This window comes from Xyrauchen texanus, chromosome 14, assembly GCF_025860055.1.
Source record: "Xyrauchen texanus isolate HMW12.3.18 chromosome 14, RBS_HiC_50CHRs, whole genome shotgun sequence".
NCBI classification, from domain to species: domain Eukaryota; kingdom Metazoa; phylum Chordata; class Actinopteri; order Cypriniformes; family Catostomidae; genus Xyrauchen; species Xyrauchen texanus.
This window is the reverse complement of record NC_068289.1, coordinates 12,973,626-12,995,334: the sequence shown is the minus strand read 5'-3', so window position 1 is coordinate 12,995,334 and position 21,709 is coordinate 12,973,626. Positions and strand designations below refer to the sequence as shown.

At 38.5% G+C, this 21,709-nt stretch overlaps 1 protein-coding gene across 1 annotated transcript in view; it reads right to left on the bottom strand.

The window, feature by feature from the left end:
* Positions 1–21,709, bottom strand: part of LOC127654875 (unconventional myosin-XVI-like) — a 277,645-nt gene that overhangs the window by 124,239 nt on the left and 131,697 nt on the right. The window contains exons 9-13 of the mRNA XM_052142405.1: positions 16,737–16,884; positions 16,088–16,238; positions 14,482–14,592; positions 6,369–6,434; positions 3,587–3,714 (exon numbers count right to left, since the gene is read on the bottom strand). Of these exons, the coding sequence (XP_051998365.1) occupies positions 3,587–3,714; positions 6,369–6,434; positions 14,482–14,592; positions 16,088–16,238; positions 16,737–16,884 (604 nt within the window). The remainder of the gene's footprint in view (positions 1–3,586; positions 3,715–6,368; positions 6,435–14,481; positions 14,593–16,087; positions 16,239–16,736; positions 16,885–21,709) is intronic.

Genomic DNA, 21,709 nt, shown 5'->3' with positions numbered 1-21,709 from the left:
ACGCTCACGAGGTTAAGGCATTATTTTTATTCCAAATAGGCACATTTCCATCCCAAATTCTTTTTATTGCAAAGCAAAGATGGTTTATACCTTGAGGGTTTTTTTCTTCTTTTATTGTAATACTATTATTTTCCATGGTGATTCTCTTTACTGTCATAGATGATATTTTAGTGTAATACAATTATATTTTCAAATCAAATACAACTGTAATGTACATTTTACAATTCTCTTATAAACTTCTTGTAAGTTTAAAAGTGGGAGATCTTGTAGCAGGTCATGGAGCTGTATCATTCCTCTCCACATCACTATAGCACATGAGAGAGGACACACTCAGTCTACTACAGCAGAACTCCATCAAAAGGCCAGATTAATGACTCAGGTGGTCAAAGGCTCAAAATCCCCCACCTCTTAAACTTCAGCCTGGCATACTGGTGTCTGTGTCTCCTCAGCAGGTACAGTATATGAGTACAGTCATCAAGGAAGGGATGCATGCCATATCTTTGAATATCCAAATGCATAATTAACCTGTTCTTCTTGTATATTTATTTGTTACTTTTCTCCAACATTATACTTTATCTTGCATCCTCTTTCTATTTGTCTTCTCAGATATGTTTTCATCATTTCAAATATCAGACCAATGAATTGTGCGATTGAATCGAATATTCAAGAGAGCTGTATAATAAAATGGCTTATATATTGCTGTGACTAACTGTGTGATACCAATTATTGTTTTGCTTGAAAACCAGTATATTTCCAGTGTGTTAATCCACACCAGAGCTTTACAACCGACAATGGCTTTGTACATTTTCTGCAATAACAGGCCAAGATTTACACCCCACATCGTATTCTTTATGAAGTACAGTAACTTTGTTAATTACACCACTGATCCATGTTTCAACCTCTTAATATGAGCCATAAAGCACAGCTTGCAGCGTCTCTACCATCTCTATAGGCAGGGTAGCCTGCATCCGTCTAGAGAGAGTGAGGAGAATGGAAGAAAACCATTCAGAGCAGATGGTTTTTAAAGGTCATTTGGTCTCCCACTAATCATTTACTGGAGGGTCTGATGCTTTTTCTCCCCACTTTTCCATTACTTTTTGGAAATCTATTCTGGGTTGTAATTGAACTCAAGGGCACAATGCATTCCTAAGCTAGTAGGGTGTGTGTGTGTGTTTGCCCATATGTGTATGTGTGTTTAAAAGCCCTTTGAACCGGCATTCCACCACTTTTGTTTCCATGGTTCTGAAGTCAATGGAGTATGGCAACAGTGACCTCCACCTGCGGGATAAGTGTGTGTGTGTGTGTGTGTGTGTGTGTGTGCGTGTGATGGATAACCCATGCAGAAAGGACATTAAAGTAGCTGCCAGATCCTCTCTAGCTCAGTGGAACATGGGGACTGGGCCAGCAGAGCAGCATCAGAATGTGAAACAGCATTTAATTGCAATCAGAGATGACCGGAGTAAAGAACAGGACATGGAGCGTGCTACACCACTGCCCCCAAATCTATTCATGCCCCTGAGAGCATTTAACAGGTTTGGATTTAAACTGTCCTCGGCACATTTGTCTCTGTGACAGCATTTAGCTGGTGTTGCTCCACCCATGCGGGAGTTGGTATACCCAAATATGGAGGTAGGTATCTCTAACTCAACCTCATTTTTACCACTCTGCCAAAACAGGATTGCCTACTGAGTTGAGTGCAGATATGCATTACAACCTGCAAGCTGATACATAAATGAGAGTAGGTAAAAAAAGGGTTCTAAAAGATACTTGAGAGCATCTGGAGAAACATCTGGGCATGTTTTTCTGCTTATTTTCTGCTTATTTACCTTTTAACTAATGAATCAGTGTTCCAACACTTTTTGACAAATGATGTTCCAGTCGTTTGTGAAAAAATAAATATATATACATTTAAAGAGATTGCACTCACAAGAAAAAATAGAAAAAAAAAAATTTTTTAAACAATTTATATACACAACAGAAATGTATTTAACTCTTCATGACTTTTTAATTCTGAACAAAGGGGCAGTCAAATCAAAAGTAACTGGTGTGGCCACCAGCTACATTAAGTACTGCAGTACATCTCCTCCTCATGGACTGCACCAGATTTGCCAGTTCTTGCTGTGAGATGTTACCCCACACTTCCACCAAGGCATTTGCAAGTTCTCTGACAATTCTTGGGGGAATGGCCCTTGCCCTCACCCTCCGATCCAACAGGTCCGAGACGTGCTCAATGGGATTGAGATCCGGCTCTTCGCTGGCCATGGCAGAACACTGACATTCCTTGCAGGAAATCAAGCACAGAACGAGCAGTATGGCTGGTGGCATTGTAATGCTGAAGGGTCATATCAGAAAGAGCCTGCAGGAAGGGTACCAGATAAGGGAGGAGGATGTCTTCTCTGTAATGCCCTACATTGAGATTGCCTGCAATGATAACAAGCTCAGTCCGATGATGCTGTGACACACTGCCCTAGACCATGACGGACCCTCCACCTCCAAATCGATCCCACTCCAGAGTACAGGCCTCGGTGTAATGCTCATTCCTTCGACAATAAATGCAAGTCCTACCATCAACCCTGTTGAGACAAAACCGTGACTTGTCAGTGAAGAGCAGATGTTGCCAGTGATGTCTGGTAAGGACCTGCCTTTCAACAGGCCTACAATCCCTCAGTCCAGCCTCTCTTAGCCTATTGCGTTCAGTCTGAGCACTGATGGAGAAAAGATTGTGCACTCCTGGTGTAACTCGGGCAGTTGTAGTTGCCATCCTGAACCTGTCCTGCTGGTGTGAAATTTGTACCGATGTACCGATCCTGTGCAAGTGTAGTTACATGTGGTCTGCCACTGTGAGGACGATCAGCTGTCCTTCCTGTAGTGCTGTCTTAGGCCTCTCACAGTACGGACATTGTAATTTATTGCCCTAGCCACATCTGCAGTCGTCATGCCTCCATGCAGCATGCTTAAGGCACGTTCACACAGATGAGCAGGAACCCTAGGCATCTTTCTTCAGAGTCAGAGTCAATAGAAAGGTCTCTTTAGTGTCCTTGGTTTTTACAACTGTGACCTTAATTGCCAACCGTCTCTAAGCTGTTAGTGTCTTAACGACTGTTCCACAGGTGCATGTTCATTGATTGTTTATGGTTCACTGAACAAGCATGGAAAACATTGTTTAAACCCTTTAAAATAAAGATATGTATATTTATTTGGATTTAAAAAAAAATGTCTGAGTTTATATATATATATTTTATATTAAAACATTTAAAAAATATTATTAATAAACATTTTTAAGAACAATTAAAAAATTCCTGATATTTTAATGTCTTCCATGACCGTGTGAACCCTGTTTTTCAGATGTTTTACCACTTCTCCAAGTGACTTGGTGTCAACAATGGCTGTAGATTTGGCCACCCTGATAGTGTGAATGTGAAACTGCAACTGTGTAAACTTGGGCAGTGAAATCAGTTTATTGATTATTTAAATGTGCATATATAATACATGTCTGATTAAGTAAGAAAAAGTGAGTAACGGCTGACAGGTGTAGCAATTGAATGTACTTCACAGAGACAGTGTTATGCATATCAGTGGATGGCACCTGATGATGAAACACTGCGGCCGTCGCTCCTGCAGCATCATGTGATAAGCACGCTCAGCTGAAGAGAAGATGTGAGGCGGGAGAGACGAACAGAGACGACCACTTGAGCTCAGATACAACTGACTCACCTGCAAATGAGAGAGAGAGAGAGAGAGAGAGAGAGAGAGAGAGAGAGAGAGAGAGAGAGAGAGAGAGAGAGAGAGAGAGAGAGAGAGTTTAAAACATTTACAGAACTCTCAGAATGTCCCATGCTCCTTGTTCTTCATTATTTATGCAACATAAAATGTGTGTAACTTATTGGGCAGAACACTTATTGGCTAAAAATGGCATAACCTGTTACAGGATCAACAGTAAGGATGGCCCAGGGCCAGTGTGAGTTTCTGGCAGATGACCATATCAGACATGTGCTGTCATCTTATAAATATTGTTTTTCTATCTTGCAAACTTAAACATTTGGTTTTCTGTGATAAACATTCTTCTTGCAAATTATGCCAATTTTTATTAAAAAAAATTCTATACCACAACAGGCTGTGCCTTAAAACATAACATTTCTGCCTTCACAGGCAGTATACGGAAGAAGGGAAGCATCAAGATACTGTATGTCTGAATTAAATTTGTGTGCAACATTTTGTATACTAATTTTACTGAATTAATCTGTTCAGTTTCTGAAGGTGGCATAGATGTGTGCTTCTCTGCATCCCATAATCATGCATGTCTAGTTCATAATAAATGTTGTCTGACAAAGTATTTGAAAGAAGTAAATGTAAATTATTTTTTTTTTTGAATTATGATTCCTTTTCTACTGAGAAATAAGCATCGTAATTATTACATATTCGGTTGGTTATCTCTAAAGCTCACTTGAATTTGTTCTTGATCATTGGATGTGACATTATGCTGCCTTTAAAGTCTGAAAACAGATTTCTTAAAAAGTGACTTCCAAAAGAAGTCAAAAAAGCAGAAAAAGCAGCCCTCATGTTCAGACATAGTTACAGAATGATTACTGATTATTACTACTATTATTATTTTATTTTTTCCAAAAGAAGCTATATTTTGTAGGGGAAATAATATAATGATGATCCATTAAAAAGGACAATGAGTGACATTTACAGATCATCCTCAGATATGAAACATAATTCTGACACTATTATGCACAACCGCCATTCTCCCAATTATTTTGTCAGAGCAAGTTGCTGTCTTTGTAAATGGATGTTAAGTTTGTGATAAAATGGGACTGGGTGATGTAACATGAGCATATCAGTCGTCTGAGGCCATCACAGATTAGAATGATGGGTTGAGAGACCCATCATTCTGCCCATCATTCATCATTCAACCCATCATTCTGCCTCTGAACTCATGGGAAATGGGAAAAATCTGATGCACTGCACGTTTTTGTTAAAGGGTGTCTGTGTGTGTGTGTGTGTTCCTCCTCACATGCCAATAAAGCGTTACAGTGGCCAGATGGCCATCTTGTCATCTTTTATTTTTTTTAGCAGCGGGTGGCACATGCTGTGGATCCCTGATGAGTTTACTCTCTTCAACTCATGTCTTTCTGTGGACAGCCAGCTGTATCAGAGAGGATGTCGGTCAGGGGTGAACGATAGAGGGATAGTTCACCCAAAAATTTACATTCTGTCATCTTTTACTCATCCTCATGTCATTCCAAACCTATATGAATTACAATATGTTTATGAATCTGTTGTGTGTGGAACACTAAGTTAGATATTTAGCAGAATTTCCAAGCTGTCCTTTTCTATACAACAAAAGTACATGGTGGACTGAAGCTATCAAGCTTCAAAAAGGATAAAAAGTATCACTAAATTAGTCCATATGACTTGTGTGTCATCTAAAGCCATACCATAAGCTTTATGTGAGAAACAAAATGAAATTCAAGTCTCTATTCAGTGAAATCTTGCTTGACAGCCATAATGCCTTTTGTGTTCCATTTAGGAACATAGTAGTCATACAGGTTTAAAAATACACGGGAGTGAGTAAATTATGAAAGATGATTCTTTTTCGGGTGAACTATCCCTTTAAATTTGAGAATCACTTACATCACTGAGGAGGAATAAATAAATAGAGATGATATACAGAAGGAGGGGAGGGGGGTTCTGTGGAGGGAGATGAAGTGGGCATAGGAAGCGGATGCTGTATGTTGAGTAGGCTATCACTGTCAGGAAGCCCATGAAATATTTATCAGGAGATCAAGTCCTGAGTGAATGTGCTGCGTTGTGCTTACAGAGTGAGAACAAGAGCAGCGGTTTTCAACTGGAGTGTCACAACCCAAAATTGGTTCAGAGGTCTGAACAGCCGATAAAAAACAAAAAACAATGCTGTATGCTAATAATAAAATGTAACTAGCTGTATAATTGTGCATAGTTAAGAAAAATAAATAGCAATGATAAACATGGTTTGTGCAGATAACAATGTTTGTGCAGTGAGCAATTGCATGCCAAGAGCAAAAACTAGATATTTAAAACTAAAATTGTCAGCCTATGTAATGTTAATACATTTATGCAATTCGTGGTAATATAAATACATTACTATTTTTGATTTTAAAAAAAATTCTTGTTTACTTTTTATGATAACCAATTTAAGCACTGTGTTGGATCGCCACTTGATGTAAAATCTGGGTCCTAAAGCAAAACCAGTTGAGAACCACTGGTGTAGGGAACCGCTTAAAACAACTAGACAGACAACAACACATGCTCTTAATCACATTGGTGATTAACATTCATCTGATAAAAATAAGCACCAACTACACAAAACCTAGGGCTGTACTTACGAGATTAGAGTAGACAGGCAGGTCCTTGTATGGGTTAATGAGAAGAAGAATGTGTCCAATGTAGGTCTGAAAAGCCAAAAAAACAAAAAAAAAAACAAGTTACTCATAGTTTCAGCCTTTGACTGCACATCTACCAATGTGTATTGCACACAAAAATGGGACGAGCAGTCCTAAAATAGTTGTTTTTTTAGTTACAACTGTAAGTCTATTAAATAATTTGTGCTTTTTTATTTAACCCAAACCTAAAGTGATACAGAAGTCATTTAGCAGAATTTTTCTTTTTTCTTTTTTTTTTTTTTTTGTAAAGGGACAAAAAGTAAAATCTGGCACAACTTGAAATTCATCATTGGCCTGGATGAAGGAACACAACTCTCAACCCAACCTGGTGAAGACGAGCTCCTCCCTGCAGTTAAGTACAACATAACTGTTCATCTGGGTTCATCTACAATAACTTGAACAAGAAACTTGGCAATAAACATCGATGACCAGCTCGACTTCACCGACCACAACTCAAAACATCCCAAGTGTCTGATGCTGGCATACAGGACAATCACTGTGTCTGAAATTCCAACCAGAAGGCTGCGGTTTGCAAATGAGCGGTGCCTTGTGGTACCAACATAAAGAGGCACCAAATCAATATCCTGGATATTCAGCTTCACTGTACCTCAATGGTGGGATGGTGGAATATCTTGTTATCCCTGCAGCTACAATGGTGCTCATGTGTCCGGAGGGCTTCAGTACAGGCCAACTGCAAATATATTTCCCAAGAGAGTCAGCTGGAGAAAGATCTGTACTGCTGGGCACAACCATTCCTCCAGGTCAGAACACTGGCCTTGTTATCACAGCAACAGCAATGTCTCCTGGGAATCAAGGGCTACTATGTTCTGTGTTCCACTAGTTTGCAATCAGGTCAATAACCTTTTAGTCTCAGCTTCACACAGAACTTCTAATGCATACTGCACACAAAATGGCCACAATGTACAGTTCCTAATTACCTGGCTATTATGAATTTTGTGGAAATTAGGATGTGCATGTTTTTTTATCAGTTTATCGGGAAACAGAAGTAAATAGCATCAAAATGAAAATTTAACTTTGGCCCTTAAAAACTTGAGACTGGACTTAGACTTGGCGTTGAGAGACAAAGACTTGACTTGGACTCATGACAAAAGGAAAATATTTGAGACTTGACTAAGACTCATTTGTAAGTTGCTTTGTAAAAAGCATCTACTATATGTATAACTGTAGATGTAAATATAGTCTTGGCCCTGAAAGATTTGAGATTTGACTTGGACTTATGACAATAAAACAATGACATAGTCCTTGACTTGGACTTGGCCCTGAAAATCTTGAGACTTGACTAAGACTCGGCATTGAGAGGAGAAGACTTGATTTGGACTCATGACAAAAGACAAATACATGAGACTTGACTTAAACTAATTTGTAAGTTTTTGTGGATGAAAGCATCTGCTTTATGAATAATTGTAAATGTAGACTTGGCCCTGAAATTAAAAAACTTGTCCTGAAAGACTTCATACTTAACTTAGACTTGGCCCTGAAAGGCTTGAGGCTTGACTTGGATGTGGACTTGAGAGACAAAGACTTGACTTGGACTCAATGACATAAGACAAAGACATAAGACTTCACTTGGTCTTGAAAAGCAAATATGCGAGACTTGACCTGAAAGACTTGAGACTTCACTTAGAGTTGGCCATGAATGACTTGATTCTTTACTTAGACTCTGCCTTGAGAGACAAAGACTTGACTTGGACTTGAAAAGTTGTAAATAAATGTAAATGTAGACTTGGCCTTGAAAGATGAAGACTTGAGACTTCACCTAGACTTGACCCTGAAAGACTTGAGACTTAATTTAGATTTGGCTGTGAAAGACTTGAGACTTAATTTAGACTTGGCCCTGAAAGACTTCAGACTTAACTTGGACATGGCCCTAAAAAACTTGAGACATTGCTTAGACTAGGCCCTGGCGGACTTGTTGCTTAACTTGAACATGGCTTTGAAAGCCTTGAGACTTGACTTTGACTTGGCTCTGAAAACCTTGAGACTTGACTTGAACTTGGCCTTAAAAGACTTGAGACTTGACTTGGCCATGAAAGACTAAGACATGATACTTTAATTAGACTTGTCTCCAAAATATTGAGAATTGATTTGGACTCTACATCAGAGACTTGTGAACACCTGTGTACCTATCGACTATAATAAGATATGCATAGGAGGTGTGAAGGAATTCCAGTCTATCTTGCAAAAATGTGTCTACATGTAGCAATTAATTAATTTACAAATCCTGACATTATTAGACAGGTCTTATTTTATTTCAGGTCAGTTTAAAGAGTTACAGTATATGGTTCATTCCACTATTATAAAGTGCATGTCCAGCATATATGTATATATATATATATATATATATATATATATATATATATATATATATATATATATATATATATATATATATATATATATATATGTGTATGTATATATATATATATATATATATATATATATACAGTGGGTACGGAAAGTATTCAGACCCCCTTAAATTTTTCACTCTTTGTTATATTGCAGCCATTTGCTAAAATCATTTAAGTTCATTTTTTTCCTCATTATTGTACACACAGCACCCCATATTGACAGAAAAACACAGAATTGTTGACATTTTTGCACATTTATTAAAAAAGAAAAACTGAAATATCACATGGTCCTAAGTATTCAGACCCTTTGCTGTGACACTCATATATTTAACTCAGGTGCTGTCCATTTCTTCTGATCATCCTTGAAATGGTTCTACACCTTCAATTGAGTCCAGCTGTGTTTGATTATACTGACTGGACTTGATTAGGAAAGCCACACACCTGTCTATATAAGACCTTACAGCTCACAGTGCATGTCAGAGTAAATGAGAATCATGAGGTCAAAGGAACTGCCTGAAGAGCTCAGAGACAGAATTGTGGCAAGGCACAGATCTGGCCAAGGTTACAAAAAATATTTCTGCTGCCCTTAAGGTTCATAAGAGCACAGTGGCCTCCATAATCCTTAAATGGAAGACGTTTGGGACGACCAGAAGCCTTCCTAGAGCTGGCCGTCCGGCCAAACTGAGCTATCGGGGGAGAAGAGCCTTGGTGAGAGAGGTAAAGAAGAACCCAAAGATCACTGTGGCTGAGCTCCAGAGATGCAGTCGGGAGATGGGAGAAAGTTGTAGTAAGTCAACCATCACTGCAGCCATCCACCAGTCGGGGCTTTATGGCAGAGTGGCCCGACGGAAGCCTCTCCTCAGTGCAAGACACATGAAAGCCCGCATGGAGTTTTCTAAAAACACCTGAAGGACTCCAAGATGGTGATAAATAAGATTCTCTGGTCTGATGAGACCAAGATAGAACTTTTGGCCTTAATTCTAAGCGGTATGTGTGGAGAAAACCAGGCACTGCTCATCACCTGTCCAATACAGTCTCAACAGTGAAGCATGGTGGTGGCAGCATCATGCTGTGGGGGTGTTTTTCAGCTGCAGGGACAGGACGACTGGTTGCAATCGAGGGAAAGATGAATGCGGCCAAGTACAGGGATATCCTGGACGAAAACCTTCTCCAGAGTGCTCTGGACCTCAGACTGGGCCAAAGGTTCACCTTCCAACAAGACAATGACCCTAAGCACACCGCTAAAATAACGAAGGAGTGGCTTCACAACAACTCCGTGACTGTTCTTGAATGGCCCAGCCAGAGCCCTGACTTAAACCAAATTGAGCATCTCTGGAGAGACCTGAAAATGGCTGTCCACCAACGTTTACCATCCAACCTGACAGAACTGGAGAGGATCTGCAAGGAGGAATAGCAGAGGATACCCAAATCCAGATGTGAAAAACTTGTTGCATCTTTCCCAAAAAGACTCATGGCTGTATTAGATCAAAAGGGTGCTTCTACTAAATACTGAACAAAGGGTCTGAATACTTAGGACCATGTGATATTTCAGTTTTTCTTTTTTAATAAATGTGAAAAAATTTCAACAATTCTGTGTTTTTCTGTCAATATGGGGTGCTGTGTGTACAATAATGAGGAAAAAAAATGAACTTAAATGATTTTAGCAAATGGCTGCAATATAACAAAGAGTGAAAAATTTAAGGGGGTCTGAATACTTTCCGTACCCACTGTATATATATATAAATACACTCAGCAAAAAATAAATGTCCTCTCACTTTCAACTGTTTTTATTTTATTTTTGTGACTAACAGAAATTGAATAATGTGTCCCTGAACAAAAAGGGGGTCAAAATTAAAAAAGTAACAGTCAGTATCAGGTGTGGCCACCAGCTACATTAAGTACTGCAGTGCATCTCCTCCTCATGGACTGCACCAGCTTTGCCAGTTCTTGCTGTGAGATGTTACCCCACTCTTCCACCAAGGCACTTGCAAGTTCCTGGACATTTCTGGGAGAAATGGCCTTGGCCCTATCCCTCAACCTCTGATCCAACAGGTCCCAGACGTGCTCAATGGGATTGAGATCCGGGCTCTTCGCTGGCCATGACAGAACACTGACATTCCTGTCTTGCAGGAAATCATGCACAAAACGAGCAGTATGGCTGGTGGCTTTGTCATGCTTGAGGGCCATGTCAGGATGAGCCGACAGGAAGGGTACCACAAGAGGGTGGAGGATGACTTCCCTGTAACGCACAGCGTTGAGATTGCATGCAATGTCAACAAGCTCAGTCCGATGATTCAGTAAAACACTGCCCCAGACCATAACGGACCCTCCACCTCCAAATAGATCCTGCTTCAGAGTGCAGGCCTTGGTGTAATGCTCATTCCTTCAACGATAAATGCGAGTCCGACCATCACCCCTGGTGAGACAAAACCACGATTCGTCAGTGAACAGTCCTTTCTGGTCTAGCAAAGCTGGGTATGTGCCCATAACATAACGTTGTTGCCGGTGATGTCTGGTAAGGACCTGCCTTACAACAGGCCTACAAGCCCTAAGTCTAGCCTCTCTCAGCCTATTGCGTACAATCTGAGCACTGATGGAGAGATTGTGCGCTCCTGGTGTAACTAGGGCAGTTATTGTTGCCACCCTGTACCTGTCCTGCAGGTGTGATATTTGGATGTAACGATCCTGTGCAGGTGTTGTTACATGTGGTCTGCCACTGCAAGGACGATCAACTGTACTTCCTTTCTCCCTGTATCACTGTCTTAGGCATCTCACAGTACTGACATTGCAATTTATTGTCCTGGCCACATCTGCAGTCCTCATGCCTCCATGCAGCATGCTTAAGGCACGTTCACACAGATGAGCAGGGACCTTGGGCATCTTTCTTTTGGTGTTTTTTCAGAGTCAGAAGAAAGATCTCTTTAGTGTCCTAAGTTTTTATAACTTTGACCTTAATTGCCTACCGTCTGTAAGTTGTTAGTGTCTTAACGACTGTTCCACAGGTGCATGTTCATTGATTGTTTATGGTTCACTGAACAAGCATGGAAAACATTGTTTAAACCCTTTACAAAAAATATCTGTAAAGTTATTTAGATTTTTACAAAATTATCTTTAAAATGCTGTGTCCTGAAAAAGGGATGTTTCTTTTGTGTGTATATATATATATATATATACTCAACTCCTCAACTCTTATTGAACGAGAGATGTTCCATGAGCACTGATGGTCTTCACTGTGTGTATCACTCCACTTAAGTCTGTGCCATTCTAAACTTAAGTGTAAGAGCAGTGCATATGTGTTAAGAGCTACTGTTTGTCTTTTTTAAATGTATTTTTTTACATTACATATGTTAGCCAGCAGGTTGTGGCAAAATATATATATTTTTTGTGTAATATAAGCCAGTTAGATGATGTGAAGTGAATCACATCACATCAGTAGCAACAGCCACTGTTTACAAACAACAGCTCTTTGTGATTGCTTGTATTACTACTACACTACTAAAGCTAGGAAATAGCTTTAAACAGCTTAAAAAAAAAATCAGCATTACGGCTCATCACAGCTGAGAGACACAAAAAGACTGATTAATTACACAATGTGTGCTGTTCAGACCAGTAACCATATCTCTATCCATCTCTGCAGTAATGACAGACATCATTATAGTGTACACAAAAGGCCCAAACTCTGCTCTCTTCCTGGATATCAGCCTCAGTAGGGGGACTTAATTTTGCTCCATTGAAAAGTGTGGGAATGGAAGCCACCATTAGACATAGATTTGTCTCCAGTCATGAACTAGCACAGTGTGCAGTGATCTGCAAGCCTGAATGAGGTGGGTGATTAATATAGAGATTGATTTCTTCCTTCATTGACTGCCAAGATATAGGAGAGAATATAGGAACACTGTAGATTCAGAGGTGAGTGTGGGCAGATGTGTTTGTAAGAATGGGAGCTTTAATGAGCTGTCGACACTATAAAGTGATCTTGTGAAATAAGTGTATCCAATGAACTATATAGACATACTCTTTGCAGAACACAAAGCACCCTCCTCATGTAACCCATCCAAGTTTACATAATGCCAAAGGCTGGGTGATATACAGTAGCAATATATACACAGTACATGATGTAGTAAAGTATGTATTTGTTCTGAAATTCCTCTGACAGAGGCATGAAAATGTCAACCAAACAGCCATTGTTGCTACGTGGACTCAAATAATTTAATGTAAGAACTAAAATAAAATAAATAATCTAGTTAAACAAGGCATGTAACACAGCACTCATGTTATACATTTAACAGGTTAGCTAATAATAACATTTACATATATCAATCTTAAGGTATAGTAGCAAAAACAGTTGTTTTGTTTGATTCAAAGGGTCTGATAGAGGGTCAAAAATGTTAACTAATGTGTGACTATATTTGGTGAAAGAAACCTTAGCAACCATTTTAAATAATGTTGCTCCTTATTTGAAATAGAAAACGTAATCACTTTGGCATTGGCAGTATCTGTGATGGCAGTGATAGAACGAATACTGATTGCCATAAATGTAATTACCAAAGTAGGATTGTAGTAGTAAAAGACAAATAGTAAAAGAGAAGGGCCAAGATTTATACACAAAACGGTCATTGTAGTAATAGTTGCAGTAAAGACAGCAGCTGTAAACAGAGAAACAATGTAAGAATGTCTTTTCATCTCCCCAGGGTTGGCTCAAGTCTTTGGCCTGAATACAGTGAGACCTAGAGGGCTGCCATCCAGACACTAGTCCCTGGCCAGCCCACACTCTGCAAGACCACAGAGAAGAGAGCCAGCGTGTGTGTGTGTGTGTGTGTGTGTGTGTGTGTGTGTGTGTGTGTTCAGTCCCTTCAGCACAGGGTGAAGCATACTGGACCGGATGGCTCCGTGAAAGACCAAAGCAAGTATAATTGAGGCTAGCATCCGGGCATCACCTCCCTCAGACAGGGGAAAGAACATAGAATGGAGGGCTTTTCCTGAAGTCATGGCCCAGAAATGGACAAGGACTCAGGGTTAGGTCCCTAACTGAGAGTTCAGTGTTATTTTGACAACTACTATGTTAAAAAAAAAAGCAGTTAAAATTGAAAATTGTATCACTATTTACTCACACTCTAAACCCATAAGATGTTACCATAGAACACAAAATGAGCAATTCTGAAGAATTTTAAAGGACAGTACATAGTGACCATGACTTTTAGGCTCCCAAAAGAAAAAAAAATAGAGAAAAGCACCATGAAAGAAATCTAAATGACTTTGTTATTAAAAATAGCATTAGATGTGACATCACTAACACCAAAACATCATTGGTTCTGAATGTGTAAAGCAAAATCAAATTATGTGGAATGGAGAACATTTCAACAAATAATGGTCTAAATGTCAGTCTGTAGAACACAAAGCAAGATTATAGCTTGAAAACATGGAATATAGCACACTATAGCTTGAAAACATGGAATATAGCACACAAGTCACATGGACTACTTTAATGGTGTTCTTTGTCCTTGTTCTATGCAAAAGAGCTTTGAAAATTCTTCAAAAATGTTTATTTTGTGCTAGATGGAAAAAAATAATAACATTAGATAGCGTTAGAACGGCATGGGGGTGAGTAAATAATGATAAAAAATATTTTTCGTGAACTTTCTTTTAATACATTCTTTTAACGCATATGCTTGTGTGTATGCACGTACATATATTTGGTTATTGGCGAAGCGCTTCTGCATCTCGTAGAGCAGACTGCTGTCGGTGAGCTCACTGAGGGATGCCAGGTCATCATTAGGGGCAGGAGGCATAAGTTTTACCTAAAATACAAAACACAGCATTCCTCAACAAAACATAGAAATAATGTATTACTCAAATATTTAAATTATACAAACTAATTGTTTTGTACAGAAAAGATGAAAAAAGAAGAAATTCTGAACAGTGCCATAGCTTGCAAGAAACCTTATATCGACTGAAAAATTTATTTTTCAATAAATATTGCAGTCAGCAGGTTTTTTTTCTTTCTTCATATTATTCCTCTGTTGAACACACCTGTTTACACTGATTATACATTTACATTTATTATACCATGTTGAAAATGCCAATTTTTTGGTGGGAATTGTTACGAATGGAGGCAGACGAAGAGAGCGGATCTAAATGCAAACTAACTTTATTAACTTAGACAATCAATAAACACAAAGGAAAACCCTCAATGGGGAAAAGAACATAACACTGAACACACGATGAAAACAAAACTGAGAACTCGGGCAGGGACCACAAACCAGGCATGACAACATTCAACGACTGACAGCGACGAAACAAACAGACAGGGTTTAAATACATGGACATAGGGAGAAAAGAACCAATGAACAAACAGAACTCAAACAAGATAACAAGGTGACAAACTAAAACCAAAGACAGCTAACGAGGGCAGGTGAAAACAATGAACAGAGCACGTGAAGGCTGACAGGAAAACTATGGAACTAAAAGGGTGACAAAAGTGAAAACCACGGAACTACAAAAGTGACACAAATGACAAACAAAGGGCAACGGTGAAACAAGACAAGGTATACATAACAGAACAAAGGGCAACGGTGAAACAAGACGAGGTATGCCTAACAGGAATAAAAACGAGTTGTTTTTGTGTGTGTCCTTAAATGCAAATGAGCTGGTGCTCACTGCCCCGTATCCATAATAGGGTGGAGTTTTGATATCTCTGCTTCGGATAACTAGACATCATAAGCAATATGACTGTCAGCGAAAAAAGTGGTGTACAGCCCTTTATGTTTAAACCGGAGTCAGACACTGATGAGGGAGAGACTTCCCAACAGGAATGGTAATTTGCTATGTGTATTTATTTGTTGTGGAGTTTTTTTCAGCAGTTTTGCAATGATTGATGAGCAACACACACAGATACTGTTACAACATTTGCTATGCGATATAATGAAACAACACACACAAACAAACATGGCCATCGGCAGTGTCCATCAACAGTAATAGGCAGGGCCTGTAAAAAGTGACAATATACACTGTTGGCCAGTGTTTCTCAATCCTTTCCTGGAGGACAACGAACACTACACATTTTGGATGTATACTTTGTCTAACACACCTGATTCTAGCGATTAGCTAATTAGTAAAGTGCACCATGATATGAATTGGGTTACAAATAAGGGGTATATCCAAAATGTGTTAATAGTCCTCCAGAACAGGACTGAGAAACATTGCCTTAAACACATATAGACTGCTTTAGACAATATACACATATCTGCAACTGTAGGTGCAATTTTCCCAAGTTAGTTTCATCTCTCCTCTGACCTGCTCAAGTTTTCCAGCAGCGCTGGGGAACACTCCATCCAAACCATTATCAAGTGATGGTTGCCTGGTCAATGCTCCTCCTGAGTCCCTGAACATAGCCTCCTTCTCTAGCAGACTGTCCCTCCTGGAAATTGGTATAGCCATTGTGGCCCTGAACAAACACAACACTCAGTAGATCAACAAGTAGATCATACATATGCATCAAAGCAGATTATCTGTCAAATGTTTTTGCATATATTCCTTTAAGTCCAACAATTTTACTTTGCAAATTAATGTATCTCGTGTTAAGGATTTTTTGACATTTTAAATAAATACAAAAACACAATAGTGATTAAGAAAATAACTGTTTGCAGTACAGCTAAGCTTGCATGGTATACTAGTCAGAAGCTTGACCAGAATCAGGCCAGCACTACCCAGCTTGAACCAGAATGGAAATGGATGCTGGTCCAAGCAGATCAGGGATGTAGCCTTTGTTCCACGTGCAGACAACTGGTTTGCCATCTGATGTTGTATATGCTCAAAATTTATAAATATTAATGTATTTCTAATGTCTTAATCAATAAGGCTCTAAAATCCACAGTTTTCATGTGCACGGATTTACTAAACATTCACTGAATGATGAACATAAGACTGTAACTTTTGTACATACAGTTTTCTGACAGGGAGGTTGCTGTCCTGGTTGTCCATGCAGTGCTCATCTGATTGGGGAGGTGGGGCGGAGAGATCTGTCTGTCTCAGTACCCAGAATTCCTCTGCTCTCAGAAGCATCTCTGCAATCTGCTCAGTGCCAGCAATGTCTTTAAAAGCAGGCCACAGTAGTTATTATTATGTTTTAAATTTTGTATTAAGTTTCAAAAATGTTGTGTCAAAAGTCAGACAACTCTGCGCTAACAAGAGAAGAAAATAATTCAGTCAGCACACTTTCATCAAGATATCACCCCCTGCTGTCTTTCACATGGCTGTGCCCATACTGTAATAGGCATTGAGCCCTATTGTAAATTGATCCATCTGTGCTTGGATTGAGGGGAATGGGGAGACGGATAATAGATACCCTTTAAATGAGCTGTAAGAGCCTTTCCTTTTCTTACTGAAAGAGAATGACACTAGAAGACCCCAGAGAACGATCCACCAATAACACTCACACATTCTTCCACAAAGTCAGATACTGTATTTTTATGCCTCCCTAAAGAGACTCTAAGTGAAAAGAAAGGATTGACTTTGGCTCTGTGTTTCATCCCAGACATCCTTGAGTTAAGCTGGTGTGTTAGAATGAGCTATTGATTAGAGTCTGTGGTGCAGAGCGCTCGTGAATTGAGTGCGGAGAGCGACGTGAAGAGAGAGAATGGGATCAAATCAGAAGACCCCCTCGCTGGAGGTTTAGTATTAGGAGTACAAGTCTTTTGATGCTCTGAGGTCAGTGTACTGTGTAATTTGACCATTGCATGTTCTAGTTAAAGCAAAGAGCAAAGGAAAATGGCTCGATTCTTTGTTTTAGAAACGGAAAAATGAGAATTCTGCTACATTTTTATTTAATTTTATTTTTTCATTTTCTATACTCTGTGATTGTTTTCAAACATATCTAATGATTGCATATGTATCAATTCCAACACATCAGCTGGAAATATTCTCTTGGTTTTCCTTAACCATTTACAATATTTGTATTATTTTTTGAAGATAATTAAAAATGTCAAAGATAAAAAAAGGTCTATCTATCTATCTATCTATCTATCTATCTATCTATCTATCTATCTATCTATCTATCTATCTATCTATCTATCTATCATATGTCTGTCTGTCTGTCTGTCTATCTATCATATGTCTGTCTGTCTGTCTATCTATCTATCATATGTCTGTCTGTCTGTCTGTCTATCTATCATATGTCTGTCTGTCTGTCTGTCTGTCTGTCTGTCTGTCTATCTATCCATCTGTCTGTCTATCATATGTATGTCTGTCTGTCTGTCTATCTATCTATCTATCTATCTATCTATCTATCTATCTATCTATCTATCTATCTATCTATCTATCATATGTCTGTCTATCTATCTATCTATCTATCTATCTATCTATCTATCATATGTCTGTCTGTCTGTCTGTCTGTCTGTCTGTCTATCTATCTATCTATCTATCTATCATATGTCTGTCTGTCTGTCTGTCTATCTATCATATGTCTGTCTGTCTATCTATCTATCTATCAAATTCAAATTGCTTTATTGGCATGACTGTACATATTACTATCTATCTATCTATCTATCATATGTCTGTCTATCTATCTATCTATCTATCTATCTATCTATCTATCTATCTATCTATCTATCTATCTATCTATCTATCTATCTATCATATGTCTGTCTGTCTGTCTGTCTGTCTGTCTGTCTATCTATCTATCATATGTCTGTCTGTCTATCTATCTATCTATCTATCTATCTATCTATCTATCTATCTATCTATCTATCTATCTATCTATCTATCTATCTATCATATGTCTGTTTGTCTGTCTGTCTATCTATCTATCATATGTCTGTCTATCTATCTATCTATCTATCTATCTATCTATCTATCTATCTATCTATCTATCTATCTATCTATCTATCTATCTATCATATGTCTGTCTGTCTGTCTGTCTATCATTGCCTGTCTGTCTGTCTACGTGTGTTGTCCGTCGATCTTGAATTCTACTGATTAATTTATGAATTTATTTATATTGCTTACTTATCTAATCTTTCTGACTGAATAAAAGCTAATAAAACTCTAGAAGGAGCATTGATGCATGTTTCTTGTGGCACAGGTATAGTTGTAGCACAGTGTTACATCTGTCCCCCGCTGACCACCAGGCATGTTTGCATGATTTTCTCATTGACCTTGTTTCCTGGCATGTGCTAAAGTATTAATTTTAAGTATACAAATCAGTAATTACAACAAGCAAGGTTTCCTTTCATGGTCATTCAGGAATAATAATGTATTCACAATGAAAGAGGAGAAAAGAAAATTACCCCCCAAAACGGTTGATCTTTAATCAGTTTTGCATCAAAATTTGCATAAAAATAGTCCTTCAAATTTCTCAAGCAGAGTGAGGATAATGACAATTCAAACTTGCATGAGAAGGAAAATATTCACAGTGTTACAGCTGTACTACATTAAACACAGTACTCAGTCAGTACTTATGTCAATATGTCTTGGATGTCAATAAGACATTCATGAGAAGTTTATGATTAACATTTTTTGTAAATCTGTTATTTTTAAGATGAAAAAAATCTAAATTAAACATCTCAGAGATGTATGTGTGCTATCTGGGAAGTCAATATGCAACATGCAAAAGTATGTTGCTCTTTTATTCGTTTTTAATTTGTGGAATATTTTCCACCCTCTACCTGACCCTTAGTTTTATTACTGTACCTTTATGACTTTTGTGTAAATTACCTACGTTGAAATTGGCTAACCTCTTCAAATGTGAAATGAGTGACAATGCCCAAGTTCCTGAATACTGAATATGCAATTAAATGCAAACATGGGAGGTAATTTGTAAACATACTCATGGTTGTGATATCAAAAAAGCTGTGATGTAATGACAAAAGAGTCAGTTTTGGATATTTATCCATTTCCCCATTCAAGTAGAAATTAGTTACAGTGTATGCCTACTAACAACTGTATACACTCACCTAAAGGATTATTAGGAACAACATACTAATACTGTGTTTCATACTAATACTAATACCCTTTCACCTTCAGAACTGCCTTAATTATACATGGCATTGATTCAACAAGGTGCTGAAAGCATTCTTTAGAAATGTTGGCCCATATTGATAGGATAGCATCTTGCAGTTGATGGAGATTTGTGGGATGCACATCCAGGGCACGAAGCTCCCGTTCCACCACATCCCAAAGATGCTCTATTGGGTTGAGATCTGGTGACTGTGGGGGCCATTTTATTACAGTGAACTCATTGTCATGTTCAAGAAACCAATTTGAAATGATTCGAGCTTTGTGACATGGTGCATTATCCTGCTGGAAGTAGCCATCAGAGGATGGGTACATGGTGGCCATAAAGGGATGGACATGGTCAGAAACAATGCTCAGGTAGGCCGTGGCATTTAAACGATGCCCAATTGGCACTAAGGGGCCTAAAGTGTGCCAAGAAAACATCCCCCACACCATTACACCACCACCACCAGCCTGCACAGTGGTAACAAGGCATGATGGATCCATGTTCTCATTCTGTTAAATGCCAAATTCTGAGACCATCTGAATGTCTCAACAGAAATCGAGACTCATCAGACCAGGCAACATTTTTCCAGTCTTCAACTGTCCAATTTTGGTGAGCTCTTGAAAATTGTAGCCTCTTTTTCCTATTTGTAGTGGAGATGAGTGGTACCCGGTGGAGTCTTCTGCTGTTGTAGCCCATCCGCCTCAAGGTTGTGCGTGTTGTGGCTTCACAAATGCTTTGCTGCATACCTCAGTTGTAACAAGTGGTTATTTCAGGCAAAGTTGCTCTTCTATCAGCTTGAATCAGTCGGCCCATTCTCCTCTGACCTCTAGCATCAACAAGGCATTTTTGCCCACAGGAGTGCTGCATACTGGATGTTTTCCCTTTTCACACCATTCTTTGTAAACCATAGAAATGGTTGTGCGTGAAAATCCCAGTAACTGAGCAGATTGTGAAATACTCAGACCGGCCCGTCTGGCACCAACAACCATGCCACACTCAAAATTGCTTAAATCACCTTTCTTTCCCATTCTGACATTCAGTTTGGAGTTCAGGAGATTGTCTTGACCAGGACCACACCCCTAAATGCATTGAAGCAACTGCCATGTGATTGGTTGATTAGATAATTGCATTAATGAGAAATTGAACAGGTGTTCCTAATAATCCTTTAGGTGAGTGTATATTAAATAGCTGCCATTAGGTGGTAACAAGAACTTGGCTTCAATTAGCTTTGACAGTAGTTGATAGTAAACATCCTGAGCTGCAGGACAAGAAAGTTTCTTCTCTGCCCAGCTATGAAATATTCACACCCTATTTAATATTTACATATTAGGGCTGGACGATAGCTACGAAATAACATCTTGATATTTTTTACCTTTTAATTATATTCAATATACATCTTGAAATTGATGCATTTGCTCTGTAAGGCTTAAAAGGGTGATTTTTGTTAATAGGAAATTATATCAATTTAATTTAAAATGTGTGATGCAAGAAGTGAAATACAATTAAACATAATGGGTTTTCGACAAAAAAAAAAAAAGAACAATGATTTTATATGCATCAATAAAACAAAACATAACATTGTAATTAATGGAAATATCTGCCACAGGTATGCTTCTGTGAAATCTTTTGAGTGATGACGCAAACAAATTAGAATTTAGAGTTTTGAACTGACAATCACTCTGAACTGATTCAATGAAATTAATAGAATTTACTAACTCTGTCACTGTTTATATCTTTATCTTATTTTTTAATCTATATATGTGTATATATAGATATAGAAAATATGCAGTCAACATTTTCTCTCTCACACAGACATTTCTTTAGAATGAAAGTGACATGTTGTTAGGTCATACATGGGTCATGCTCCAATAATCTCTAACAGCTTGACAAATGAACTGCTGATATAAACTGTGCTATTA